Raw genomic sequence first — 21,772 nt, forward strand, 5'->3', positions numbered from 1 at the left:
CGGAGCGCGCGGCGGCGGCGGCGGCGGCGGCGGCAGCGGCCCCGCGGACGGACGGACGGGCGGACGGACGGGCCACGCGCCATGTCGCCCCGGACCTACTGAACTCTGAGCGCCCGAGGATGTCTGCGCTGAGGAAGGTGCGAACCGGCGGGTCTGGGCTCTGCGTGGGGCGCGGGCAGGGACCCCAGGGCAGCCTGGGCACGGGGTCCCGAGCTGCGCGGGCGGCCTCGTCCCTCGCTTGGGCTGGGCGCGTCGCCGGCGGTGGCCGGGGGTCCCCGGACCCTGGGCTCTCGGGGTGTGGGTGCGGTGCGGGCACCGCGGAGGCGGGACGGGCTGCGCTCGGCCGGCAAGCTGCGGGAGCCCGAGGAGGGGGCGGCGTCCGGCTCCCGCGGGGCAGCGGCCAGGGCACCGGGGCGCAGGGGGTCGCTGGTCGGGATTAGGGAGGGTCGGAGGTGGGGGAGGCCGGGAGCCCGGGCTGCGCCTGCAAGGGGCGCGGGCCGGGCTGGGCGGAGGGGCCACTTCTGCCGGGTCGCAGCGGCTGCAGCGCGGGGAGGGGGTGGCCGCCGCCCCGCTCTTCAAGTGGGAGCGCGAGCACCGGGCTTTTTTCGGGGCGGTTGCTAAGCGCGGAGCTCCCGGCGCAGGGTTTTGTAACCAAGCCTCCCCCGGCAGCGGCTGTTGCTGTTCTCGGCTCGCTCGCTAACGATCGCAGAGAAATAATGAGGATGTAATTATTGCATCCTGCGCTGCCAGGGGTGGGGGCGGCAGGCACGGGCTCTGCGTGCGCGGGCAGGTGGGGCCGGGCTGGGGAGGGTGCCCCAGCCCACCTGGCAGCCCTTCTTGCGCGTGCTGCGCCCAGAGGCTTGGAGCCAGCTGGACGGGGGACCGGGGGCGGGGGGAAGGTTAGGAGAAAGAGTTAGGAGAGGTCGGGAGGGGGCCACCGGGCAGAGTGTCTCAGAGGTCAAGGAGGTCTGTAGATGGAGAGGGCCACGTGCAAAGGGGAGAGGGTGCAGGCGGAGAGAGAATAGGGCCCAAGTGGAGGCAGGAGATGTCTGCAGGTGGCGAGAGCAGAGGTCTGTGGGTGGAGAGGGGCGAGGGCACAGGTGGAGAGGGGAGGGGCTTGCAGGTGGAGAGGGCGCGCGTGGAGATGGGAGGGGGCGCAGGTGGAGAGGGGAGAGAGCCTGTGGGTGGCTGGAGATCTGCATGGGAAACTCCAAGCAGCCGCTCTTCCACACTTGTCAGCTGCTGTGATTCCAGCCGCCTGTGGTCTCTTCTGCCTAACGAATGGCGATCCCGGCCGGCCGGGGCTTGGAATCAGGAATTCGTGACTTCTCAGCCTGGGCTGTCTTGTATTGATTACAAATCAGGCGATGGGTAGCGAATGAATTCTTCGTTGGTGGTGTTAAGGCTGCGGGCGAGGGCTGATGTGGTTTTGGAGCTCGGAATGTAAACTCAGTGCTTTGTCCCCTTGGAAGCCAAGGCAGGGGAGCTCAGAGGACTTCAGACAAGGACTTTTCTGGGGGCCTCATCCCTGGGGTCTTGGGCTTTTGCTGGCAGTGTGTCCTTGGGGAGCATGGCATGTGGTTGGAACTCGGGGACCTGGTACTTATTTGCCAATGGTGAATTAAATTAGTTGTATTAGTGACTAGAGAATCCCCAGGCTCCCAGCGCAGCCTAGGGGAGTCCATGCACCTCCTCCAGCGGGGACTCTTCCTCCAGTCACAAGGCTGACGTCACACACACCCCCTCTCCCCACTTTGGAAGGAGCCACATTTACATGTGAGGTTCATATGCCTTACAATGCCATTTTCATTTTGCTTCCTAAATAGTCTCAGGGTAAGGCAATAGGTAATAACCGAGGCAGAAAATGGTGAATCGATGAAAAACTGGTGATTGTTGGCAGGTCATGTTGTTATTCTTGTGTTCAAAAAATGCCATTAATCAGGGTTTTCCAGTAGCCAAATTGTCTTGTGCAGGCACTGGGTGACTCACAGACTTGGCTCCAGCATAATTGTGGAGCGTGTACCACGTCCTTTTAGATGATGTGACTTTTTCATTGCTTGGAGGAGAACAAATTGGAATATTTTATGCCTCACATCAGGGAACACGACTAGCCGGCACTGGGGAATACGGTCTGCTCGGGCACATCTGGGCAAAGTACGGACCTAATGAACGAAGGTAGGGGAGGAAGTCCTGTCCTAAAGCACACTGCCTGTTTCTAGAGCACTGCGGATGTCTTGTCCAGCTTGAGAAGGTCTGTAAAGCGTGGTTTACTGTCACCAATCACCTGTCAGGGGAGACCCACTCTGTGTCTGTGAGCCTCTCTGCCCCTTCATGAACTCTCCTCCTGAAACCCTCTGTTCCTGGTGAAGAAGTCAATAAGCCTTGAGTGACTTCCTCTAGTGATGTCACATCTGCAGGCTCACTGTCAGTTACAGGGTACGCTGAGCGAGCCAGATACTGCCCCAAATGGTAATCCAAGGTGACCATGGATTCAAATGAGTGTTTTCTCACCACAGAGATGTTTGCTCAGAAAAGCTGTCTAAGCCAACTTTTCATTCTGTTAATCATGTATTCCCTTTCCTTCCAAGAAACTTGGTACTTACACTAGAGTTGTCCAAAGAAGTTCTGCCCGAGACAGAAGGAAACATGTCTTCATTCACCACTGGTTTGGCATGGCTGATGTCCTGATGATTTAGATGAATTAAAAAGCGTTTATTTTTATAGCATTCAGGACACTTTGCATTGTATCTCCCCAGGGACAGAAATATGTCCTTCTATGGCAATCTCTTCTCTTATTTTTGTCTACTTTGTTTTTGAAATTGGGGGAAATTCCAAATTAAATATTAAGAGCAAAAACATGCTTTGCAGCATTTGGGTCTCGTTGGATCCCAGATGTCCAGAACCACACCAGGTCTGAAACAAAAGTGTTCTCATATGTTTAATATCATTAGAGGTTTTCTTATGTCTGTTTTTAGCAGATTATCTTACATCTTGTGCCTACGTGAGGAAGACTTCATGATTACTGAAGAAGCTGAGTGATGAATACTTGGAGTATAGATTTTGAAGGCAAAATGATTTAAAGTATTATTTATTGGCCCTTGGAATGGATATGCCAGGGTCATTCAGTGGATACAATAAAAACTGTGATTCATCGTTTTGGACAGATGGGAGTCTCTTTGGAGCATTGCCAATATGTTGGTTATAAGAGAACTATAGGCTCCCATACAGGAAGCTAGTGGGCCAAACACTTCGGGAACTTAAAAGTCCTCCTTCGTCCACCACAGTTTTATGGGTGTGTTGTGTCCTCTCACCGTGGACCTAGCTGAACACCAGCTTCTCACGTGTGTGTGCTCGTTTGGTGGGTGCTTGTGACAACAGCGAATGGGCCCGGTGCTCCGTGTTCACTCGTGACCAGAGCAGTCGTGTGTAGGGAGCCGGCCCGTGTGCTCTGGGTGAAGAGGGTGGGGTTGCAGGGTGTACTGCCTCCCGCTTGCCTCCTGCATCTGCCCGTGGAAGAGCCCTTACGTTTCCAGCCCCCTCCCCCTCCCTGGGCGTGCTGGCTGGGCCAGGTCACAGATGTCGTCAGCATCCGTCTCCTTGGCTAGGCAAGTGGACATGGTGAGTGAAACCCCGTTCTTCTCTGTGAGTGCCATTCCCGTGTGTGCTGGCTTCACCGGCTTCCGAAAAAGGTGCTGGCGGTGAGCCTCCCGTGGGCCCCTTGGCGTCTCCTGACTTTCAGCCCTGGAGCGGTGCCTGCCCGTTTCTCTGGCTGTTCCGACAGTTCCCACCAAGCGCTTCAGAGAACGTGTCTCCCCGCGAGTGTTTGTCAGCGGATATCTAAACCGTCACATTGGACCTTGAGCTCTCTGTCTTTCTGGGTGCATCTTGAAGGAGATAAACTCTCTAGACCAGCCTCTGTTGTACTTGCCATGCGGTGTGAATTCACCCTCCCGTGAGGCCATCTATTTCCTTTGGAGGGTCCCCTGTGCCCACTTTGAGGGCTTGGCTGGGGTGGTCTGTCCTCTGTTTAGAGGCGGGCTCCCCGTGGCCTAAAGGAAGTCACAGCCCCAGCCCTGCCTCAGGAGAAAGAGCATCCCTGTGGAACTTGACCTTTCCTTTGAGCCCAGAACTGGCATATGCATTGTGAGGAGTGGGAAACTTTAGGAAGCCAAGCTAAAAACATGTGGGCCCTGGAGTCCTTGCCATAAACTCACAACCTGGAGGGGTGGCCTCTCTGAAAAGGAAGCCACCTTGCAGGGAATACCAGTCTGTGAGGGACAGCAGGGCTCTGGCTGTGGGTGGAGACCACTTGGTCTCAAGAGCGTATTGTGCATGAGGTGTCATTACTGCTTGATATTCGGTTATATAAACCAGGAAATCTACCCCAATTTGAATTGGGTTTTCTGTCCCTGACTACAAGATGAGATGTGAGGATTTTTTAGCTTCTCCAAAATGTCTACGTTAAAGCTTTCCTTGTGGTGTAAGATTGGTTCATCTTGAGGTGATATTTTTGTCTGATAGACCCTTTCATGTGTATCCACGGGGAAAAAAAAAAAAAAAGAATCTTTGCCAAAGAGGAGTAAGCCTTTTCTGTCATCCCATCCATAAAATTGCAGCAGATATTTTAAAAAGTAACTTTGTCAATGTAATTGGTCATAATCTTTACGACGATGTACATACTCTGCACAAAAACAGCCATGCTGCAATGATCCCTTTGGGGTCCATAGAGAACATAAGCCGGGCAAATAAGCTCATCCTTTCGTGCTTAAGGAACGTGGGTCGTACTGATTTAGCTTGGCACCGACCGACAGGGTCCATGTTGGCAGTGTACATGGTGGTGAAGAGTGCGGGCTCTGGAGTCCCACCTGCTGGGCAGCCCAGGGCCAGTTGATTTGACTTCAGTCTACGGCAGTCCTTTGTCCCTAAGAGAGGGACAGATGCGAGTAACTCTGTGGCTCTGTCCTGACATTTGAAGGAATTGATGGCCATATAGCACGTAGAACGGTGTGCCGTCAGTGCTCGGTGAGCGTTGACTGTTTGCGTCATGAAGTCCCAGTGGAGCCCAGTTCGCACCATCCTCTGTTGGGTGCAATCAAGCGACTCTCTGAGTTCCCATAACCTAGGTATTTATTATTTCTACTCTTACTTGTGTATCTGTTTTGCTACTTATTTCCAAAATGTTTTCACCTGAGTTAACCACAAAAGACAAGGCTAAAAATACTGATAGACAATTAGAGCAAACAAGTGTGGCAACTACGAAGGTTCGCATGATTCTTTGGGCATACAATTTGACAGAGTTTCCTTTTTACCAAGTCAACGAAAACCAGAAAATACAGGACCTCACATGATCACCTTATGGGCTGGACTTGGCATACTTGTTTTTCAGTGAAGAAAGTATTGTCCTTAGCGCTAAATCACGATGTTCTCCTGGTAGACTTTACAGCAAGGGTTCGAGGTTGTGCCAGATGTAAGAGTTGTACAGATACAGAAGTGTTTTCATGAGTACGTCTTTCAGTAGACCGTGAAAGACATGGAAAGCAGAATGTACAGACCTGACCTACAGGAGGCCACAGTGACCTCCTCCAGTATTTCCATGTTGTCTCCATGACCAGAGGAGAGGTGTGGGTTCAGGAGCCATGTCTGCCTGACTTTGCCTATGCCCTAACCTGCTGTAGTTTAGTGTTTGTGGGTTGAATATCCTGTGGACATCTCAGGTTTCTTAGCTCTTCCGTATCTTCATACTTGCATAGACATGCCCAGTGAACATGTCTTAGTCAAAGATGAGGGACTGTGTTGTCCAAATGTGACTCCAGGTGAATGGGGTCATCGTGGGTATGGTCTCCAACCCCAAGGCCACTTCCTGTCTCTGTCCTCCCCCCACATTTTGGGGAGTGGTACTCAGTCTCCATGTAAGAGCTTAGAAGCCATTGTAGTAACTTTCCTGACCCTATGACATCGGCTAGGTGACTCTCCCTGTGCACCTACTATTATAGTAAACCTCAGATTGCACTGTGATTAACCCTTTACTTCCCTTTCAAAATGACAGCTTTTGAAGGAGGATGCTGGTCTCATGCGTCCTTGCCTCCCCATCTATCTAGCTATCTGTGACGGTGCCTGAAAGCGCAATGGGGGGACCCAGCCTGGCACAACGGGTGTCCCAGATCTGACCTTATGTCTCTTTCTCTTCCTTTGTCCCCATGGCTCCTCCCATGGGTTTTGAGGCTCTGTCAGATCCCGTCACTGCTTGGTTTCCTCTTTCCTGACTTGGCCATGAGCAGAATGACTCCAGGCTTCTGCCCACACTTAACCATTGTTTCTTTTGTGTTCTGTCCTCGATTTATCCTTTCAGGTCTCCTTGAACTGCAGCTTCCCCGTTGACGGGTTCTTTCGATGCTGGAAGCAAGTTATCCCTGTGGTTCTTGGTGCCTCTCTTAGGGATTATTTCATGGAAGACCATGCTTTGTGCTCCTCATGCTTCCACGTGCCAGCTGCCCAGCTCTGTCCATGGTGTGGAGGAGAAGCAGTGCACAGGGGGGATCTGGACCCCCCCTCCCCCGACGGTTTACAGAGCGTTTTAGGTCCTATCACTCAATAGATGTTTGAGTAAGTGAATCCACAACCAGTTTCCTCCTTGGTGCCCTGCAGGAGAGGCTCCATCCTCTTTCTCAGAGGGTATGAGGCTGACCAAGCTGGGGAATTTACAAACACATCAGTGGATTGGTTTATCTTTTTCATTTGACAAAATAGTGAAACTTTTGGCTCTTCAAAAATAATTTCCATTTGTCTGACATTCTTTGTAGTTGGCAGTTTCTGAACAAAACTTTTGAGCATCTGTTTGCTGACTCTTAAGTGTGGAATATATATAGTGTGATAACTTAGAGATTTTCATAAACAGTTGAATATTGCTTCTTCAAACTTCCATTGTGGCTATTTTAGCATAACATTCCTGGCTGTATGATCTAACGTTCTAGGTCATCGCTGTCATTAGATTCAAAAGTTTTGTTTTTGTTGCGAAAGACGGGTTGTATAGGTATTTTGAGCCACCGAACGGTATTTTTTAGCGTTCAATTTATCCACTTGTTTCTCTGATGATATTTTATTAACAGTCACGGTCCTCATTGAAAACAAAAACTTCTTTTGTGTGTAACTAGTGTGAGCAATTTCACCTCTGGGAACATATCCTAAGAAAATAGTCATGGATTTATAGGAATTCAGCTAAGCGATGTTCACTCCAGCTTCGTTTCATGGTCAAATGTTGGAAAACAGGAATACTAAGGCATTAGATAGATTCGCTATGTTACCGTCGCGGGACAGAAAAGTCAACACCCATTAAGACGAAAGTGAGTACTTGGGACCACAGAAAGGCGTCCGTGGTACGTCAAGTGAAGAAGGCGGATTAGGAGGAGTGGGGACACCGTCGCCCCGTGTCCCCGAAGCGTCTCTGGCCTGAGCAGAGAAAAAGGATGGGAAGGACGTGCAGCGGCCCCGGTGGGGGGCCCCGCCTCACCCCTTCTCAGCTCTGGTGTCCTGAGAGGGGCGGCTGCCCACTGCGATCTACGATCTACGCCGCAGACCCGCCCGACTCGGTGAGCCCTCCGGGTCGCTGTCCTCGCCCCGCGTTGCTCTGCTCAGCTCACGCCGGACCCCTCTGCCCGGTTCCAGGCTGGGCTGTGTCCCGCCGTCGGGGCCTCAGCTCGGCCCCTGCCCCTGTGCTCCCGGACCCGGCGGTCACCCCTCCCCGCGCGGCGCCCCGTCAGGGAGTGCTCCCTAGTTCCCGTCCGACGCGCTGTGAGTTCTTTATTTTGGGGGCGTTTGTCCCCGGCCTGTGACAACCAGCAGTGCCGAGTCCATGCGGAGCGCGTGACACGCGGACCCGTCTTCCCTGCTCTGGTCCTGGGAGGTCGGCGCCCGCACGTGGTGCATGAGGAGACCGGGCAGGGAGGGCAGGCGACGTGCTGAGGGTCACACGTGTGGTGTGGCGGAGCCGGGGAGCTGGACGCTTCCCGCGTGCCTCTGCTGGAATATCAGCTCTGCGAAGGTAGGGGGTGTGTGAGGGGACGGGGGTGTGTGAAGTGACGGGGGTGTGTGAGGGGACGGGGTTGCAGTGTGAGGGGACGGGAATGTGTGAGGGGACAGGGGTGTATGAGGGGACGAGGTCACAGTGTGAGAGGACGGGGTCACAGTGTGAGGGGACGGGGGTGTATGAAGTGACGGGGATGTGTGAGGGGATAGGGTCGCAGTGTGAGGGGACGGGGGTGTGTGAGGGGATGGGGTTGCAGTGTGAGGGGACGGGAATGTGTGAGGGGACGGGGGTGTGTGAGGGGACGGGGTCGCAGTATGAGGGGATGGGAGTGTGTGAGGGGACGGGGGTGTGTGAGGGGACAGGATTGGAAGGGACAAGGTCCTGTGAATTTTGGTCACCGCGGTGTCCCAAGCCCCTAACATGCCATGTCCCCTGCTGCTCCTTCCATGTTCGTCGACAGGTGAATACTGATCAGAGCTCTGACTGTCGTCCGTGATGCCGCCTGGGTTGATCTCTTGGTTTCTCTTTTTCTGATTGTATCAGAATGCGTTTGGCCTCGGGTGACAGTCCCACACAGAATGACTGAAACAGGACGTGTGTCTCTCTTGTCACAAGGGGTGGTGGGCAGCATGTCACCAGGGATCCTGCTTTGTGCCTGTCCTGTTTGGGGTCTTCACTGTGTAGGTCTGAGCCTGAATGGTGAAGGTGGCCGTCACTCCCAGGTGTGACCACAGCTGGTGGGAGGAGAGGACTGGCCCCCCCGTTGGGGACCCCGCCAACCGCTGTCACAAAGTGACAGTGTTCGTTAGCTCTGTGGCAGAGCTTGGCTTCTAGCTCAGGTCAGGTCAGAACAGGGTTCTGGATCAGTGAGTTCTTTCCCCAGACCGGGGGTTCTGGACCCAGGTTCTCTCTGTGGCTCTGCTGTCCTCACTCGAGGCTTCCAGGGTCTCTGTGCTCATGTAACCAGGAGAGCGAGGCACCCGGAGGACCTCGTGGGGCACAGCTGGGAGGCAGGGCCTCAGACCACCTGCTGCCTCTCTTTCCCCTTGGCCTCTGTCACCTGCCAGGTCGCTTGCAAGGTTGGTGGTGGGTGCAGAGACCTGCGGGTCCAGAAAGAGGAGGAAGGTTTTGTGATCAGCTGACCACTTCTGAGACCCCTTCTTTGCTTCATTTTACTGACTGAAGAGATCTTGCCTGGAGGGTTTCCAGAAGATTTGACCTCTTCTCCCAGCCCCTCTGGACTAGTTACTGGAGAGAATGACAGGGCTATCACTTGGATTAACATCAACCCTACCCATCGTGGGGTGGGCTGCACCTGGCTGCTATGAGGCTACATGGGGGAGGTTGGGGGAGGAAGCTGGTTTCCCCCAGAAACCAGGAAGGCGGGTGGCTGTTCCGTGTTCTATGCACAGCCTCAAATACACCGCTCTTCTGACTCGATAGCTTCTTCACATAACACTTGCGTAGTAGAATAGTGTCTTAGAGGAATTCTCGATGCGTCTGTCCAGTAAAAGATTGCAAGTAGGGAACGATAGGACCCCTGTGAAAAGCCACTAACGCCACAGGACCTAGCCCATCATTGGTCAGCGATCATATGTTCATTCAACAGTGGATTTACCAGTTAGAGTTTTCTGCTCTCAAGTACCGGAAATAAACCCCTGCTAATTTAAGCAGGAGAGAATCCACTGGAAGGACCTGGACCGGTTTACAGACCTAAGAAAAGCTGAGAATCAGGCTTCAGGAAGACAGGAGCCTTGGCCGCTCACTAGCAGGATCTGTGGGACCCCATCACAGCCTAGTTGTCAGGATGGAGCTTCCGTGCAGCTACCCCGGGGCACATGCAGGCCCCTGGATTGGGGTGGCCACGGACCATGCGGAACGCCGGCCAGTCAAGTGCATCTTGTCCTATTCTTTGCGCCAAGGAGAAGACCTGGCCTTTGCCCATAAATCACCGGAGTCCAAACTGCGGAGAAGGTGAGACCCCTAAGATCTTGTACTGCTTACAACACATAGCTACATAGGTACCTTGGGTCGAATGAGGGTCCACAGTGTGACCATGTGAGCAGTGTCACTAAGGATGCCTTGGATTACTCTCAGCAGTGCACAGTCTCTTCCTTTGGCTCTGCCTGTGAGCTTTTGTTCCAGCACTTTAGAATTTCCCTTTTATTTTATTTTATTTTATTTTATTTTATTTTATTTTATTTTATTTTATTTTATTTTATTTTATGTATTTTTTTAATGTTTATTCATTTTTGAGAGACAGAGACAGAGTGCGAGTGGGGGAGAGGCAGAGAGAGAGACACACACACAGAATCCGAAGCAGGTTCCAGGCTCTGAGCTGTCAGCACGGAGCCTGACCCGGGGCTCGAACACATGAACCACGAAATCATGCCCTGAGCTGAAGTCGGACACTTAGCCAACCGAGCCACCCAGGGGCCCCAGAGTTTCCCTCTGTTTTAGATGTAGGCTATTCTTTGTAAAGTATGTAGGGTTTTCTCGGGGAGCAAGAACAGGCAGAACCCAGGGGCCAGTGTCTTATCGTCAACCTCAGTAATGTGTTTGCTTGGCTGCCGGATGCTGTTATCTCTTACGTTTCTACCACTTTTTGAAACCTCTACTATGATGTAGGCTCTCCTCTCCCTTAGCTGGTGGAGAAATTGGAGGCTAGCTGGGTGACGTTCATACATTCTCTTTTCTCTTTCCAGTCACTGGATAATTTAGGATAAACATTTAGAAATTTTAGAGAAGCACATATTAATGACTTAAAAGTTACCAATAATTCCATGACCTAGAAACAATCATTGTTTTTGTCTTACATGCTTCCTTCCCATCTTATTATTTTTTAACTTTATTGTTTTCCAAGTTTATGTATTTATTTTGAGAGAGAGAGAGAGAGAGGGAGGGGTAGAAGAGACAGTGGGGGAGGGGCAGAGAGAGAAAGAGAGAGAATCCCAGGCAGGCTCTGCGCTGTCAACACAGAGTCTTGATGTGGGGCTCAAACTCACGAATGGTGAGATCATGATCTGAGCCAAGATTAAGAGTTAGACGCTTAACCCACTGGGCCACCCAGGTGCCCCTATCTTGCTGTTTTTTAAATCAAAATTGGGAGCTATAGCATGTTTTTCACTTCATACTCTTTTCTGAGACTGTGCCCATATTTTCAAAACATTTTTTGAGTTGATTTTATTTGAAGTGTAGTAATCCAGTGTGCAGTGTTATTCAGATATCCCCCTGTTGTTAAAGTGGCTTCCCAAAATTTTTGGCCATTATGTTGCAGTTAATAGCTTTTCTGATCTTTTCTGGAAATCTAGGTAATTTTCCTCTAGTAAATTCCCAGAAAATGAATGATTGGATTAAAGGGTGTATGTAGTTGATTCGGGCTGCTGTGACAGATTACCACAAGCTAGTGGTTTAAAATAGACGTGTGTCCTGTTGCATTTCTGGGGACCAGAAGTCCGAGATGGAGGCATCCCCGAGCTGTGCGCCCTGCACAGACCCCCTCACTCTGGTCTCTGCCTCTGTCTTCATGTGGCTTCTTGTCTGTGACTCCTGTCTCTCTCCAGTCTCTCTCTTTGAGGGACTCTTGTCATCGGATCTGGAACCCACCCAGATGATCCAGGAGTGTTGCCTCATCTTAGGGTCCCCAGTGTCATCACACCCTCAGAGATGTGCTTCTAAATGAGGGCAGGCTACCAGTTTCCAGCCAGTGGAGCCCCCTCCCTGCAGAGCCGAGTACCCCCACCAGCATAGGCCTGAGTGCTCAGCACATTCTGGGAAAAGGGGGCAAGCATGTGCTGACTGTGGCTCAGGACAGGGCCGTGCAAGTTTAAGAGCCCTGAGAGCCAAGGGAAGGAACATCAGAAAAGCTCGGTGCTCACCATGCTGAGCTTGGTAGCACGTTGATCTCATCCTTAATGGGCTAATGTCCTTTATATATAAAGATTATTTTCATGGGTGCATAAAAATGGGCGAGGATTAGCAGGAAGTTAATAAAGGAGTTCATGGTGTCAATAAGCATTCAAGAATGGTCAAACTCACTAATAAAAGGTCACAAAAGGGTAAATTCAAAATCACTCTTTTAAACTTGCAAAATAGGTTATTATTTTAAAAACAATTAATGACCACACATTTTCAATATTTGATTATCCGTCATCTGAGCATGAGCCCATTAGTTTGTATGCCTTCGACTTTCCCAAAATACCCCCGCGGGGCATTTTTATCTGCCAAGTGTGCCGTCCCTAACGCTCGCTTTCCCCTGCGCGCCACAGCTGATCAGAGAACACTGTGTTCCGACTTTATAATGAAATGTAGATTTCCTGTTTCAAAAGGCTGAATGGGATAGCATTTTTTTAAGAAGAATTCAAGCTGGCTAAATTTAGTGTCTGAAAAATGTCCAGCCCCAAAATAGACCTTTTCTGAACTGTCGGACGGGCTGCACTGTCTTGATGGACAAGGTGAGCCGGCGAAGGTGCTGGGGCCTGGAAGTTCGGTCCTCCCGGAACCTCAGCCGGCAGACAGGTGCTGTTAGCGATGCTGATGGTGTCCCGGCCACCGCGCCCTGGAAGGATCTGTGTGCTGTGCAGTCTTGTCCCTTCCCATAGTTTGTGACACAAATGTCTGGTGGGATACAAGCTCCTGACTGTTTCTGGTTCCTGTTCAGGGGTCTCTCTCCTGCCCCATTCTTTAACTTGCCAGCTCAGCGTCCTCCCTACTCGTCCTTGCTGCTTTCTCTTGTGAAGACTTTTAAAAAGGAACTGTAAGGTTTAAAACACACCAGCTCTTTTCTGGATTTCCTAACTCACTCCTGGTCTTTAGGGCAAGTTTAAAATTCTGCTTCATCTGACATTCTCGAGCTTCTTATTTCCTCCCGATGCACTTCACTCGCTGGCCGTCCTTTGTGAAACGCGTTGTGTCGAGTCATGTGCTGCAGTCAGAGAGGATCGTGAGGCCCGGTCCTTGCCTTCCAGAGGCTCCCAGTCTGGTGGGAGCCGTGGAAACGGAATGGCGCTCAGCAATGGCATCTGATGCAGACAGCTGGTGCAGGGACCCCAGGGGGTCAGGTGCACGCGGGGCCTGCTGAGCATCTGTCTGGGATGCGTCTGATGTGGTCGTGCGGGAACGTGGGCAGAGGCTGCAGGTGTGTGCCCAGAGCTGTGCCTCCTGCCAGTCTTCCTGCTTTCACGCTCCGGGCCCGTTCATTCAGCAAGAAACACAGCGGATGTCACTGTAAGGGGGACTGGATCTCCTTTTGAAGTGTGTGAGTGGGGGGCTGCAGTGGTGGCCAGCAAGCGTGGGATCCATAAAGACCCACCCAGCCTCTGGCAGCGGACCTGAAGGGTCAGGCAGATGTGGAGTTTGACGGGTGGCAGGTACCTCAGGACTAAGCCTCTGGAGTGGGATGCTGGCTGGCTGGGTCCCCTCGCCCCACAGCCCAGAGTCGCCCCACTGTTGGCCTCCCTGCATGCGGCCTGCCTCTTGGGCTTCTCAGGACAGTCTTCCTCTCGAATTTTGCATTTCTTTGTTCAAGGAGACTCCTGCTTACCTTGTTTCTCAAGGTTATTTTTAGAAATATAGGCAAAAGCCACAGTCACTCCACTCTGATTGTCTTCTCCTGAGCCCCCACCTTAGAAGAGCACAGACTGCAAGCTGAGAGCGCGTGTTTAACTTGACTTATCTGGGTCAAGTGTTATCGTGCTTCTCTTGCAAACATGCAAACAGTGTCTTCGGAAAGTTGGAGTCCTTTACAGTATGGGACACAAACCAGAAAACTTAGTCCGGGAGCAGGGGTGTAGCCGAGGACCTGTGACTGCAGTGGGGAGAGGTTTCCCTATGTGCTGCATCGTTCCCCCGTGGGTCAGAGTAGGGACTTGACACGTGCCTCTCGGGAGGAACAGTGAGTGACAGCAGGGCATATTAGGCTCGGTGTTTTTTCCTTTTTTTAATTTGAATATAGTTGACACGCAATGTTAATTAGCTTCCGATGTACAACATAGTTATTGGACAGCTATATGTCACGCTGTGCCCACCTCAAGTGCAGCTGAGTCTGTCAGCATAGATGTTCCAGCGTCACTGACTGTGTTCCCCGTGCTGTGCCTTTCCGCCCCCCCTCCCTAACTTACTCATTCCAGAACTGGAAGCCTGTACCGCCCACTCTTCTTCATCCATTTTGTTCATCCCCTCAACCACCTGCCCTCTGGCAACCATCAGTTTGTTCTCTGTATTTGTAGGCCGATTCTGCTTTTTGATTGTTAGTTCTTTGTTTTTTTTTTTTTTTTTTAAGATTCCACATATGTGTAAAATTGTATATTTGTGTTCCTTAGACTTATCTCAGTGAGCAGAATACACTCCAGGTCCATCCATGTTGTTGCAGATGCCAAGATATCATCCTTTTTTATGGCTGAGACATATTCCATTGTGTGTGTGTATGTATATCATACGTTTATCCATTCATCTAGTGATGGATGGTTGGGCTGCTTCCATATCTTGGCTATTGTAAATCATGCTGCTATAAACATAGGGGTTGTGTATCTTTTTGAATTACCGTTTTTGTTTTCTTTGGGCAGATACCAAGTAGTGGAATTGCTGGATCATGGGGCATTTCTGTTTTTAATTCTGAGGAATCTCCATACTCTTCTCCAGAGCGGCTGCACCAGTTTGCATTCCCACCAACAGTGCACGAGGGTTCCCCTTTCTCCACAGTCTCATCAACACCTGTTGTTTCTTGCGTTGTTGATTGTAGTCATTCTGACAGGTGTGAGGTGGTGTCTCATTGTGGTTTTGATTTGCGTTTCCCTGATGATGAGTGATGTTGAACATTGTTTTCATGTGTCGGTTGGCCATCTGGATGTCTTCTTTGGAAAAGTGTCTATTCATGTCCTCTGTCCATTTTTTAATTGGATTATTATTTTGGGGTATTGAGATGGATGAGTTCTTTATATATTTTAAATATCAACCACTTATTGGATGTATCCTTTGCAGATATCTTCTCCTATCCAGTTGGTTACTTTTCCATTGTTGGTTTCCTTTGCTGTGCATAAAGTTTTTATTTTGGTGTAGTCACAATAGTCGAATTTTGCTTTTGTTTCCCTTGCCAAAGGAGACCCATCTAGAAAAATGTTGCTACAGTTGATGTCAGAGAAATTACTGCCTCTGCTCTCTTTAGAAGTGTTATGACTTCGGGTCTCACATTTAGGTCTTTAAATCCATTTTGAGTTTGTGTATCATGTAAGAAAGTGGTCCAGTTTCATTTTCCTACATGTTGCTGTCTTTGTTTTCCCAATATCACACGTTGAAGAGACAGTCTTTTCCCATTGGATAATCTTTACTGCTTTGTCAAAGACTAATTGACCATGGAAGCGTGGGATTATTTCCTGGCTCTCTGTTCTATTCAATTGATTTATGTGACCGTTTCTCTACCAGGGACATAGTGTTTTGTTCACTACAGCTTTGCAGTATTTCTTGAAGTCTGTGATTGTTTTCTTCTTGTTTTGTTTTGTTTTGTTTTGTTTTTCAGGTTTGTTTTTCTTTCTCAGCATTGCTTTGAGCCTTTTGTGGTATTTTGTGGTTCCATACCAATTTTAGTATTATTTGTTCTGGTTTGTGAAAAATGCTTTCATCTTCTGATAGGGATTGCGTTGATTCTGTAGATTGCATTGGGTGTTATGGACTTTTTACCAGTATTAGTTCTTCCAGTCCATGAGCATTGGATGTCTTTCCATTCTTGTCACCATGTTTCTTCGTCAGTGTTTTATAAGTTTCAAAGTATAAGTCTTTCACCTCTTTGGTTAAGTTTGTTCCTAGGAATTTTATTTTGTCCGTGAGATTGTTTTATTTCTATTTCTGCTACTTCATTATTAGAGTATAGAAACTCAACAGATTTATGTATGTTAACTTTGTGTCCTGCAACTTTGTTGAATTCTTTAATTCCATAGTTTTTGGTGGAGTCCTTAGGGTTTGCTATGTAAGCCATCTGCAAATAGCGGAAGTTTAACTTTTCCTTACCAGTTTGAATGCCTTTTATGCCTTTTTGTTGTCTGGTTGCTGTGGCTAGAACTTCCAGTACTGTGTTGAATAAAAGTGGTGAGAATGGGAATCCTTGTCTTGTTCCTGATTTTAGAGGAAAAGCTTCCAGTTTTTCGCCATTGAGTGTGATATTGGCTCTGGGTTCGTCATAGATGGCCTTTTATAACATTCAGGTGTGTTTTCTCTAAACCAACTTTGTTGAGAGGTTGTTTTTTTTTTTTTTTTAAATCGTGAACAGATGTTGAATTTTGTCAATTTTTTTTCCTGCATCCCATGAGGTGGTCATGTGTTTCTTTTATCCTTTATTTTATTAATGTGTTGTATCACACTGATTGATTTGAGGATATTGAACCATTCTTGCAACCCTAGAATAATCTTACTGGATTGTGGTGAATGACCCTTTTCGTGTATTATTGGATTCAAGTCTCGGTGTTCTTTAGTGTTACTTCTGGGCGAATATGGCCCAATTTATTTATATGGAAGCTTTCTCTGTAGGAAAATGGGGGCATCCAATGCCTGGGAAGAAAAAAAGTTATTTAAGTCGTCAGTATGTTCAGTAAACATTTCCTTGTAGGAAAGAAGAGTCAAGAATATCTGTGAGATAGCAGGTGTCACTGAAGGTCTTCAGAAATTATGGGCAGGTCTGTGAGGAGTGAGAAGTTCTAGGTGAGGCAACCCCAGAGGAATAGGGAGGGTGGAAGGTGCTCACAAAATTGAAGGGAGTCACGGAGAGAGAATAGAGGAGATCACTACTTGGTGCAGTCAGCATATGAGCCCAGAAGCTTCTTTGAGATCTTTGTTCATCTGTTCAAATATTGTAGGCATAAAGAATTTATCAATGCACTAGATGGAGATTTACCAGTTTTTAAACATGGTTGTGTGACCTCTAAGATGATCCAAGATAATAAAATGAGATAAATAATCGTTATTTTCCTTGAGGTATCTATAGATGAGTGATGGAGAAAGCATGGCAAGTTGTAGGGTCTGCTGCAAATGAGGGACAGTGGCCCTGTCCGTGTGACTGTGAGGGGGGTGGGCATTTCAGGGCTCCTGAGAGCCAGAGCTATGGAGACAGTACAGTATAGACTTTGATTCCCTGTTTAAAGTGATGCCCCAGTAACAGCCTTCATTGTTTCCAGCCCTCTTCCTGAGGGGCGGGCTCAGTGCCCCAGTGAGCTGCTGCCCTCAATCCCTGGTGCTGGGAGGAGATGGTCCTGAGCTATGGCACGAGTGCGTCAGGAGCAGGTGGGCTGGTCCCACAGGAATTTCCAAGCCAGCTCTCGGCGGCAGTGTCTGAATGATACGTCCAAGCTCTCCTGGGGCCCCGATGGATGTCTACCGTAGCGAGCTGCCAGCTCCACCTGCAAACACTTGTGGAGTTGCCCCAAGTCGCAGCTCCACTGAACTTTGGCACCTTTCACTGTATCTTAAAGGGAAAGATATCTCCTTAAGTAGCAGAGAATCACACGTTCAGGAGGATGGCCATTGCACACCAAAGAAACTTTCAGTGCGGATTTCTGCGTGTCTCAGCTCTCTTTGTGTGTGTGTGGAAGCCTTTCATGGAGGGTCGAGTGAACAGAGGTTAGAAACCAGGGCTGCAGTATTTGCAGTCTCTGTTCCCGTAGAAGGGAATACTCAGCAATTCGATGTCTGCAGCCACAGAGTGGATGCATGTCTTTGTCAGCAGGATATGTATTTTTATTCCGTCTGGTAAATCTTCCTAGCAGTTTGTAATAATCTGGAGAACTTAGGCTGAATTTCTAGACATTTGGTGATTATGTCGTCTTTTGGAAGTTACTTTCTGGTGCATGTCTGGTGGATACAAGAGAGAACATTACAGTCTATGCATTCATTTGATGTGGTGATTTCTGAACTCCCAATGGGCCAAGCGCCGTGCTCAGCATTATGTGTATTTTAGTCAACAGGACAGCTCTTGCTGGAGTAAAGGTCTGTGGAGGGAGGTGAATGTTAAATAAATATATAACAATTCCCAGGAGTGTATCTGCAATTACAGTTGCAAGTCTACCCTGGGGACTGCTCTGAAGGAGAAGCATTGGTTGATGTTTGGTGGCCTGGAGCCTGGGGGCAGAAGCGGCATTTCAGGCGGGTTCTGAAGACCAAGTAGGAATTAGGAGCGCTGTTAGGGTGGCAAAGGTAATTGTCTTCTGGCCCAAGGAAAGGATGTGCAGGGAGCATCAAGGACTCTCTGTGGCTTCTGCCTGAGCCAGTGGAAGATGGTGCCATCCTGGGCCGTGTCGAGGGTCTGGTAAGGTTGGAACCATTAACCCCCTACTTGCGAACGTTCCCTCATCTGCTCTGAGGTAGTGGGATGCAGTCGTATGGTTAGGCTCTTAGGAGAGTACTAAATGCGAGAACTCAGTTTGCCAAACTGGTCTCATTGTTTAGCTGTGGCTCGGGGTTTGCTTTTCTTTCTTCCCCCTGATCCCTGTTCCTATCCAGCCCACTTGCAGATCTTACCTTTCGGATCGTCTGGAATGTATTGGGTCTCAAAGTGCTCTAGATGAAACGTCTGGCCAAGCCTCCTATTTTACAGATGGAGAAACTGAGGATGGCCTTTCCATAGGAGTGCTCTTTCCCTCCGCCAGGCTCTGCACCCTGACCACACCCTCCCCCCACTGTGCTTGAATCAGTAGAACGTTCTCTTAGCAGGTCTCCGCCTCCAGTCTCCCTCGGCTTGAAACCATCCTACACACAGCTGCTGGGATCATCTTTCTAAGGCCATTTTTATCATGTCACTTCTCTGCATGCTGTTTTCTGTTGCCTTTTGTCAAATCCAGATTTCTCCCTTCTGGCTCTCAGAGCCTCTTTCCTACAGTATTCCACATGAGGCTTTATGGAGCGTTTGCACAGGGTGCTGCTCCTGTGGGATTCCTGTTCATGCTTTACTGTTGCTTGCCACTGGGTCTTTGCACATGCCATATCACCCACCTGGGAAATTTCTGTATCAGCCTGTTTCTTGTGTTACATTTCTCCCTTGATCTGTGTCCATTTCTCTTTGCTATCTGACTCTGAGACCCTTTTTATCCTGGAACTCCTGTGCTTCCCTCCTCCACCTTCAGTCTCTCCTGTCCTCTGTGGTTCCCTTTCGCAATTATTTATTCAGCTTATAACCTGCAGAAGATGTCCTATGCAAGATACCTTAATCTGCAAACCAGGCATCATATAACGGCTAGCTAGATTTGTAAAATTATACAGGGCGATACCCCACAATGAGCTTGCTTTAAATAAGTTGTTTCCATTATGTATTGTCAATGGTGCAGTGACATGAGATTTATTTCACACCAGGTTTTAAGGGATGTGAGTTATAGCTGTGTTTTCCTGGCTGACAGGATGTTCCAGCACCCTCCTCAGAATGAGGTCGTGGCTAATCTGGGCCTGGGAGTGTCTCCTTCAGCATCCTGTGCTGTTCTTGTCAATTGGGAAATGGTGCTGATTCCCAGGCTGTGTGGTCCATGGGCCCCGGTGGAGTCGTGGACCCCACACTACTGTGTCTAAGATCAGATGTCTTTGATTTTCCCATTTTAGAGTCGTATTTCAGCAGAGCGCAGATAGTGCTGAACGTGGTGGGAAGCTGTGTGCCTTTCCCCAGAAACTCTGTGAAATTCACTATGTAATCAGAGGCCGAGTCTGTTCTCTTTGTGGATTTCAAAGCCGTCAGACCATCTACACCAGGTGCTCTCAGGAGCGGGTGGCCCGCAGCTATATTACGTTCGTGAGTGTGGGGTGACCATGGGGCATGGTGGGGAGTGGGTGAGGTCGGCAGTGGCTCTGATGCTTCCTGGCCTCCTGGCTGAGTGCACTTGGCCCCCATCACGGTGTCTCTGAGCTTCGGTCATCTTCTCCCTGGAATGGGGGTGAGGATGGCTTCATCCTTTCTGCACACGTGCATGGAGAGCAGAGCGAAACTGAGGGTCCCGAGGTCCGAGGAGCCTGGATGACCAGCCAGAGGTTCTGTGCAGCCTGGACTGACATCCCTCCCTGCGTCTTTGCACCTGACTGAAACCTTCTGTGTCCCTCCTCACGTAGCATCCTGGCCAGCTCCATTTGCACACAGGCAACGAAGGTGGATTAACCACAAATTACTCATACTGCCTCAGATTGGTCGCCCCAGATGCTGTGTGTGTGTCTGGTATAAACTTCATCTGTGTGCAGAGAGATGGAGCAGGCGGGGGGCAGCCTCGGCTTGTCCACGCTAACCTCATGTCACGTCTGTCTGGTTCCTTCAGCTTTGTTGTCACGCGGTCTTTTCCAGGTGAGTCCCCAGCTACACCTGATCACAGGTCGGCCCCTCTCGGCCATGTGCCACTGTGCAGACAGTCCACACTGTTTTCCTGACAGTCTCTCTGAGTCATAGCGAAGTCCTGCTGGGTGTCCCCTGAGAACTGAGTCACTCAACTTGTCCACCTGATAGTCATGCCTCTTTTATGCCCACAGGTCATTCTCCTAGAATGCATTCATTGATGACTTTACTGGTCGCTGACTTTAGCACTAAATCCCCATTCCTTTTGCTGTTGCCTCTTCGGCCAAACAGCCATGATTATGTGCACATCAGCCTTAGCTCTGCGGCCCCCATTTCTAAGTATGTGGACCTGGAATGGATAATTTCTACAGTTCAGTTCTGAACATCAATTTCTCTACTTCTGTATTTATTTGGGTTTAATTGTTTAGGATTTTATTTGGTTTACTTATAGATTTGACCCTTGCACAACATAGATTTGAACTGCGTGGTCTGCTAATATGTTATTATTTTTTTTTTACAATACTGTAAATATATTTTTCTTTGATTTTCATAGCATTTTTTTCTAGCTTACCTTATTTTAGGAATACAGTATATTATACATACAGCATGCAGAATATGTTAATGGACTGTTTGTGTTATTGGTAAGACTTCCTTTTGGTCAAAAGTAGGCTATTAGTAGCTGTGTTTCTGGGGAGGCAGACGTTACATGCGAATTTTATTTATTAATTTATTATTAAATTTTTTTAATACTCGTTTTTCAGCGCGCGCGCGCGCGCGAGAGACAGAGTGTAAGTGGGGGACGGGCAGAGAGAGAGGGAGACACAGAATCCGAAACAGGCTCCAGACTCTGAGCTGTCAGCACAGAGCTCAACGCGGGGCTCGAACTCACAAACTGTGAGATCGTGACCTGAGCCAAAGTGGGACGTCCAACTGACTGAGCCACCCAGGCGCCCCTAATTTTTATTTTTGTAAACATTTTATTTACTTTTGAGAGACAGAATACAAGCAGGGGAGGGGCAGAGAGAGAGGGAGACACAGAATCTGAGACACACTCCAGGTTCCGAGCTGTCAGCACAGAGCCCAATGTGGGACTTGAACCCACGGATTGTGAGATCATGACCTGAGCTGAAGTTGGACGCCTAACCAACTGACCCATCCAGGCTTCCCTATATGTGAATTTTAGACTGCACAGGGGGACTGGTGCGCCTAATCACTGTGGTTTTAAAGGGCCACCTTACCCTGACCATTAAAGATAGTAGAGGTTAAACTACCATTTCCTGAGCAAGTGCACCAGGCATGGTTCTAGATGCTGTGTAGACAGCAGCTCGCTGAGTTCCATGATGTCGTTGTGAGAGCCGTCCTGCTGTTGACAAACCCTTAGCTAGACTAACAGAGAGAAAGACTCAAGTAAATCAGAGATGAAAGAGAACACCTTACGCTGGAAGTCCAGAAATAAGAGGGTCATG

The 21,772-nt window shown here is 49.4% G+C and overlaps 1 protein-coding gene across 1 annotated transcript in view; it reads left to right on the forward strand.

Annotated features, from left to right (window-relative positions):
• The window catches only part of DLGAP2 (DLG associated protein 2), a 784,363-nt gene continuing 762,591 nt past the window's right edge, over positions 1–21,772 (forward strand). Inside the window, 1 exon segment of the mRNA XM_045055166.1 lies at positions 1–137. Within this exon segment, the coding sequence (XP_044911101.1) occupies positions 120–137 (18 nt within the window). The 5' untranslated portion in view covers positions 1–119.

The sequence above is a fragment of the Felis catus genome, chromosome B1, assembly GCF_018350175.1.
Source record: "Felis catus isolate Fca126 chromosome B1, F.catus_Fca126_mat1.0, whole genome shotgun sequence".
NCBI lineage: Eukaryota > Metazoa > Chordata > Mammalia > Carnivora > Felidae > Felis > Felis catus.